The sequence below is a fragment of the Takifugu rubripes genome, chromosome 3, assembly GCF_901000725.2.
Source record: "Takifugu rubripes chromosome 3, fTakRub1.2, whole genome shotgun sequence".
In the NCBI taxonomy this organism is placed as follows: Eukaryota; Metazoa; Chordata; class Actinopteri; order Tetraodontiformes; family Tetraodontidae; genus Takifugu; species Takifugu rubripes.
In genome coordinates this window covers 15,869,837-15,877,355 of record NC_042287.1, presented here as the reverse complement: position 1 = coordinate 15,877,355, position 7,519 = coordinate 15,869,837, and the positions used below count along the sequence as shown (strand labels likewise).

Genomic DNA, 7,519 nt, shown 5'->3' with positions numbered 1-7,519 from the left:
CTGATCTAACAACCCCTGTGAGGAAACAAAGTGATAGTGAAAGTGCAAGTTGAGGTTAAAATGGCTTTAGATCAAATGTGTGTTTGCTGTCTTTTCTCTGTTGTATTACTTTGGAGTCCATCACTTGGGGAGGACACAGGTGAGATAAATGCTGCATCTAGATCAACAAGCCTCCATCAAAACTGCACATCATCTCTGGGATTTGTGTGTCGTGGCTGTCTAGTGGCAGAAGACATTGGTGCCCATCAGCTTGAGCGTCTTGTGGAGTTGTTGACGCCCAAGGAGTGCAAGGACCTCCTGGTTGCCCTCTCTCACCCAGAGGAGAACATCTTCCAGCACATCGAGCGGCTCTCCCCAGAAAAGAATCAACTCAATCTCAAGCAGAGAGCCAAGAGAGACACTCCAGCCCCTGTGGGTTAGTTGGTGCACACACCCCAAAACACACTTTAATAGTCTGAATCTGACAAGTGCAGCACTTGAGCGTTACTGCAACAGGTGGGTCAATAAAATGCACCTGTGTGGTTTATGAACATGTACATGTGTGTGTATTAAAGTATCAACAGCGAAGAAAGTCCCATTCAGGAGACAGAAAGGTGATCATATGATTTGTGTCGACCAGATACTGATGTCGAATGCCACACAGCCCTGTCGGACTGGCTGCTGCATTACGGAGAACAGATCTACTATGACAGGCTTTCACGGGCCCTGCAGCACATCGGCAGAACAGACATCGCCCTTGGTGAGCATTTGAGAAATCAACTATCTGGTTGAGGTTTCAATTGGGTTGAGCCTGAGGGTTAGGGGGATAGGGTTAGGGCTAGAGCCAGGTCTAGGACTAGGGTTATGGTTGGGGTTGGGGGTTAAGATTAAGATGGACTTTATTCATCCCCGTGGGGAAATTGAATAGGGTTAGGGCTAGGGTTGGGGTTAGGGAGTTAGGGGTTAGGGTTGGGGTTTAAAAAAAGTTATTTACAGTCATTAGTGGATATTATCTCAGCAAGCCTCACTTGAGATCAGAGTTGTGTTTAAGAAAAAATAGTTTATTTTAGACAAGTAATTGCTTCATTCGTTTGGGATCCACTTTAATTGGAACTTCATATCAAAAGTGACATATTTTGCACCCTGCCAGCGTCTGGCGTGTGTTGCGGTCCAGCGTACTCGCAGCTATGCAGCCGAGTGCTGTTGCATCGCAACGATGAGGTGTAAATGATCTGACAGAGGACTTAGTGGAGCCGACACCATCAGCAGAACAAACCATCTGCTCCTTTCATCAGCGGCTCTGGAGGGGAAAAAGACAAGGAGAGGAAAGGGGGAAGGAGGGGGGATGAGTTTATGACATGTGTATGTGTGCGCATGTGTTGGGGGGCTGCAGAATGCAGCAATTATTACAGACTTGATGGCAGTTGTGAAGGGATCGCTCATACGTAGAAACTTGAGAGGATGGTTTTGTGCTACTCCGAACTGAAGGACAACAGTTGTTCTCCTGCCAGAACTAATTATCTTCAGCACAAGAAGATAACAAAAGCGCGTTGGCATTCTCTCATAGGCTGAAATTCACGCGTGTTTAATATTCGGCGAAAAAAGGCTCTGCTGTGCTTTTGTTCCAGAAGTGGGGAAGAACATCAACCAGGACAAGTCCTTGAAAATCAAACGTTTTGTGGAAGACTACCACAAATATGTCAGCTCTTTAAAAATACCATCCAGTGCCAAGGAGCGCCAGCAAGAAGCCCCGATGACACACAAAAAAAGAAAAGGTAAGTGGTCCCGCTGCCTGGCACCAAAAGCACAGGAGACCCGCTGCACGTGCGCGATCACATCCAGGCCCCTGATTTCTCAGGCTGCTGATGTCAAGAGATTACTGGTCCATTCCTCTGGAGAGGCTCTGAATCACAAATGATATCATGTTTCACTCAACCGTGAAGCTATTAAGTGTTTAGATGAGATGCTGGATTAGATTTGGTAGCCACTGGCATGCCTCCAACTCATTATTTCTCAACATTGCACACTCACCAGTATTTCCCTTGGTACCTAAATTTAAAAATGTAATTATCACCTGTCCATTTTTTAATCCTCTCTGGTACTTTACTCTAGATAAAGAGTTCGCTAAAGTGTTTCCATGGAATATTGAAATCCCAGTTATCTGTGTTAGTAAGGGACCTGACCTGGCGTGAGTTGGACCTGATTATTGAGCGGCCTCCTCTTCGTCCGTACCAGAAGGGGCCTCTGGATTGGGCTCGGATGCTACTGTTTGGCGCCCTGATAGGATTTATAGTCACCCTGCTGTTAGCCATCTCGACAATTCTTGTCATCAGACAGACCCTCGGGTGGGCCCTCTTTTTGTAAGCTGCAGGTTCTGTGAGATCAATGTTGCAAAAGACTTACCTTTGATTTATTAAATATTGAAGAAAGTATTCTCCCCTCATTTATTCTGTATTTCAGACAAACAATATAAAGTTTAAAAGGTACCATGATTGAAATAATAAAAGCTTTAGAGGCACAGGTGCTTGTAGAGCAGCACAGAGGTAGAGGTAGTGAGCAAAAAAGATTCCCGGGTCCTTTCTGGCTCAGGCCTTCCTCCCCGGAGTTTAATTTCCTGCTCCTCTCTGTCAGCACTGCTGAGAGTCCAAAAAACATGCATAGCCAGTGATTGCAGGCCAAAACTATTAAAGCAAATGAAACATTCTAATTTTTCCGGGTAAATCTTTCTTCAGATTTTCCATATGTTGCCAGTAACTTTGATACTTGCTACAAAGGTTGCTACAAACCTGCTATAAAAAAAGCACTCATGGCAAATGTGATAGAGATAAGTCTGTTTTTGGATGAGCTCGCTGTGTGCTGTGTATTACATTGGTCTGCATTATCGTTGATAAGCGACGTGCGACAGATGCGTTGGAGCCCAGCCCTCACACCAAAGCTCGTTCCGGTGTAGTGTGTGACGGCGCCGTGCCGGTCTGGCACCGAAGGACATCTAATTATCCAGCCTGGCACCCGATTCACCCTCAGCCGGCCGATGCCTCCGTCCAAAAGCCTAATAACAGCCAGGAGGCTAACAAGCAACCGAGCATTTCTGGTGGTGACGGCAGCTTCTAGTGTTTGACAGAAAGCTCTCAGGTCAGCAAGATGTGAGAGAAACGACCTGAAGCCGAACAAGAACAGAGATGTTGATATTTGCAGCATATACAACTATATTTTTAGAATGTTTAACTTCTATCCTCACAGCATCTTATACATAATATATTAGTACATTTGCATGTTTGCGTGTACTTTAGTTAACACATTAATGTATTTAAATGAACTAATGAACTAATGTTTAACACTATTTATTATTTTAAAAAATCCCACTGTCAGTGTCTGCAGTATAGTTTTATAAACTTACTATGCACTCATGGCTCGGGTTCCTTTATGCATTTTTTAGTTTTGTACTTCATTAATATTTTTGTTTTTGTACTTACACACTAATTACCTCATTAACTCAAATCTGCCCTAATGTGCTTCATGAAAATGACAGACAGGATTAACAGTCGCACTAAGCAGCTATTATGAACATTTAGTTCATAAATCAGCATTTGCACAAATTATAGTGCCAAGTACTTCTACACCAGAGTCATTTTGCCGTTGACGCCTTCGCCGCTGGAGGCAGAGCAGCACCGCCGGTCTGACCTGCTGCACACTCACCTGGATTTGAGTCGTCACCGGGGGAGCAGAAGAGTTGTGTTTGCCTGAATGTCTTGCAGACACAGAAGGGCTGCATGGGGCCCGCGCAGTGGATGTGACGCTCCTTTCTTTGCCAAAGTCCCACCAGGAGGCTGCATTTAGCCGATGACAACTTTAACACAGCGAGCTGGGGAGAGCTGGTCGACATTTACTGAGAAATACTTGGCAGAGAGCAGTTTCCTGCAGAGCAGATCATGTGATCCCTTTCTATCAGACTGGCTCTCTTTACACTGAATACTCGGAATTAGCAACAAAATACAACACATAGCAACACAATGTTCACTTCGGATATTTCTCATTTCAGCTGAGGTCATCATGGATAGAGCTGACAGAAGAAACTGATGTGTTCTAGGTACATCAGTCCGCGTGTAAAAGTAGACGTTAGCAACGCACATCACTTCTCCAAAATGAATCCTATGAAGGGGACACATCTGCGTCCTGTGTTTGGCTCAGGACAGATTGGGAGTTGAGAGTTGATCCCGATGCAAAGTTAGTTGAACGGGAGGTGACGTGAGAGGATGATCACTATGCTGATGCTGTGTATCTGTACCGGGGCCTCTGGGGCATGCTTAGCGTCACCACAGGCTTTAACTTCCCACTCCCTCAATTTGCATTTTGATTTATCTGCAGTCCCCACTTTGCCATCACTTTGCCTTTGCTCAATACATCCAGATCACAGGAAACAGGATCACAACATTGAATCTTTTACAATCGTACTTTTTTTTAAATCGCCTCGGCTCTGTCTTTCACAACTTTGCCTTTCATGGGTTCCTTGGGGGAATCTGAGACTTCTTTAGAGTTTTCAAAGCCAAGCTGTTAAAAAAAAGGCACCCTCTGGGTCCAGTAAAGTAAAAACCACAGTGCCACCCAGTGGTCGCAGTGTGTTGTTGCAGAAACCGCGTGATCTAAATAAATTCTGATATCAATTTGCTAATTTTAAGCTGTTTTGCAATCATGAGTATTTTAAATAAATATCTATGATTTCATTTGATTTCAAGGGTGCCGTTGAGCAAGGTACCAAATATAGGACCCTGCTCACATAGGACCCTGATGGGATAGGCAGAATTAAGCATCAAGATGATTGATAAGTGAAGAAGACAAAGCTCATGAGCTCTGATGTCGAACTCATCTGAATTCTGGACGTTGCCTAATGAACCGGATAATGAGCCACTGAAAAAGCCACGCCCTCCATGGCGGGAACTTCCTTTACGGACTAGGCGAAAATCCGCTGACACATGTCTCCACCTTGCCTGGTGGAGACTAAGGAGGAGACTGTGGAATCTCTGGTCCCAAGTTTAATAAGAGAAACTGACTTGCCAATCACAGGTGAAATCAGAAGTATGTCACCGAGTTGGAGGAAAGATGCTATAGAGAACTCATCTGCTTCCTTATTCACCTTCATTTACCAACATTAGCACAGGAAACAAGAACAGGTGGGGAGGGTTGCTGGTCATGGTGGCCGTGCACTTCTCTGACTACATAACACATTTGGAACAATGTTGCCCGAAAAAAATCCGAGCATTTGATTTGTAAATGGTAGAAAACAGGTTGTTTGCTGCTCCACTCACATGGAGGAAATGCCTTTTATGATACTCAGGAAAAGCAGTTTTAAAAGACCAGTGTATTTAATGGCTCACGCAAGACGAATCACGTTATAAACTAAAAGACATGGAGATATATAAAGTTACACCTGGGAAGAAAATGTAATAAAAATCAGTTCAACAGCAAAAAACTGAAAAAAATGCGGGATCAAAACTGGAGTGTAAGGATCAAAGGCAACAAAGCCCATTATTAGCAGCCTTAATGTTACTTTGAAGAAACGGTACTTTGGTTTGCTTATATATCACATCTTAACATTTTACCTAACTGCAATAGTAAGGTAAAACTAAAGAAATTTAACAAAACAAAACACCTATAGGAAGAAGTTGGGGGAGAGACTGGAGACCAGATGAGGGATGTTTGGAGTGGGTTGAGGACAATCACTGGCTTCCAGAAGAAAGGAATACGCTCAGTCGAAGGGAACGTGGACCAAGCTAATGAGTTGAACCAGTTTTTCAACAGGTTTGATTCCAGCTCCCCCTCCCCCAGCAGTCCCAATATTCCTCTGGAAAACAATGGGTCCCCTTCACACCTCCCAGAGCCCCTAACTCCTCTGCCAACTTCTTCCCTCTCCCCCCTTCCAACATGTCACCCATCCCCCCGACAGGACTATCCTTCACGTCGAGCCAGGTGAAGAGGGAGCTGGAGAGGCTCAACCAGAGAAAGGCTGCCGGACCGGACGGCATCAGCCCACAAGTGCTGAAGAACTGCTCCAGGCAGCTGTGTGGAATACTGCAGCACCTGTTCAACCAGAGCCTTCATTTTCAGAGGATCCCAGTGCTTTGGAAGACATCCTGCCCTGGACCCGGTGCCGAAGAAGACTGTGGCACAAGTTTTACGATGTCTGTTTAACACTTCCCGTCTGACTGTCTTCTCCTGATTACAACTGTCTAAACAACAATCGTGTCAAGGAAGGGTCAACTGACTGATTGTCTTTACTCTTGCTAAAGATTATACTATCCCTAACTTCTAAACTAACTGTAACAGAAAACAGAAACATATATAAAAAAAAAAGCAAACACAATTCTCTTCAAGACACAGTGTTTTTATTTTTATTTTTACTTTTGCGATTAAAAATTGTTTGTGAAATTGACTCAAAAATTTAGCGGACAATGAAATTTTTAGGAACTGTTGGTGATTAACCAGAGAAGATCCCATTCAATCTTTTTGATGTTCCAGATCCCGGAGGGGTGTTGACACACGCTCTGCTGAGGGTAGACTGGCTTGAGCTGCTAGTGGCGTGTCACTGTCATGCTAACAGCAAGACAGGCGGGTGGTTGACTCTGCTATTAGGTCCTTGCCTGGTGGAGACTGAGGAGGAGACTGTGGAATCTCTGGTCCCAAGTTTATTTGGCTCGAGAAACTAACTTGCCAATCACAGGTGAAATCTGAAGTACGTCACTGAGTTGGAGGAAAGATGCTATAGAGAACTCATCTGCTTCCTTAATCACCTTCATTTACCAACATTAGCACAGGAAACAAGAACAGGTGGGGAGGGTTGCTGGTCATGGTGGCCGTGCACTTCTCTGACTACATAACACATTTGGAACAATGTTGCCCGAAAAAAATCCGAGCATTTGATTTGTAAATGGTAGAAAACAGGTTGTTTGCTGCTCCACTCACATGGAGGAAATGCCTTTTATGATACTCAGGAAAAGCAGTTTTAAAAGACCAGTGTATTTAATGGCTCACGCAAGACGAATCACGTTATAAACTAAAAGACATGGAGATATATAAAGTTACACCTGGGAAGAAAATGTAATAAAAATCAGTTCAACAGCAAAAAACTGAAAAAAATGCGGGATCAAAACTGGAGTGTAAGGATCAAAGGCAACAAAGCCCATTATTAGCAGCCTTAATGTTACTTTGAAGAAACGGTACTTTGGTTTGCTTATATATCACATCTTAACATTTTACCTAACTGCAATAGTTAGGTAAAACTAAAGAAATTTAACAAAACAAAACAATGGAAATCACCCTTAAAAAAGAGTCTCTTCTCCAAGAGAACTGTACCCTTCTCAACAACTTTAACACCCTGAAAAACCTCTTGGGGGTTTTTCATGATGAAATGGAACAGTCCCAGTTGGCAGATAGAGAAAAACTTTTCTTACGCAAACGTTTTCAGAAATATAATGAAACGCCTGTGATCGACGACAGCGCCAAGCTTCTTCCCGACTCCGAGTTCATAGAGTACCTGAAGTCCAAG

The 7,519-nt window shown here is 43.8% G+C and overlaps 1 protein-coding gene across 1 annotated transcript; it reads left to right on the top strand.

Moving 5' to 3' along the window:
- Nucleotides 1-2,400, top strand: tmdd1 (transmembrane and death domain 1). The gene is made up of 5 exons (XM_011619283.2): nucleotides 1-139; nucleotides 224-415; nucleotides 620-739; nucleotides 1,608-1,754; nucleotides 2,150-2,400. Exons 1-5 carry the CDS (start codon nucleotides 61-63, stop codon nucleotides 2,341-2,343), a joined length of 732 nt encoding a protein of 243 aa, XP_011617585.2. The 5' UTR covers nucleotides 1-60; the 3' UTR covers nucleotides 2,344-2,400.
- Nucleotides 2,401-7,519: the final 5,119 nt, after the last annotated feature.

What these genes read in the sequence shown, in the direction of transcription:
- tmdd1 (XM_011619283.2), top strand. Translation starts at nt 61, where the DNA reads ATGGCTTTAGATCAAATGTGTGTTTGCTGTCTTTTCTCTGTTGTATTA. An exon ending in ATCACTTGGGGAGGACACAG is followed by an intron (nt 140 to 223) that starts GTGAGATAAATG and finishes GTGGCTGTCTAG; the next exon opens with TGGCAGAAGACATTGGTGCC. An exon ending in AGACACTCCAGCCCCTGTGG is followed by an intron (nt 416 to 619) that starts GTTAGTTGGTGC and finishes TGTGTCGACCAG; the next exon opens with ATACTGATGTCGAATGCCAC.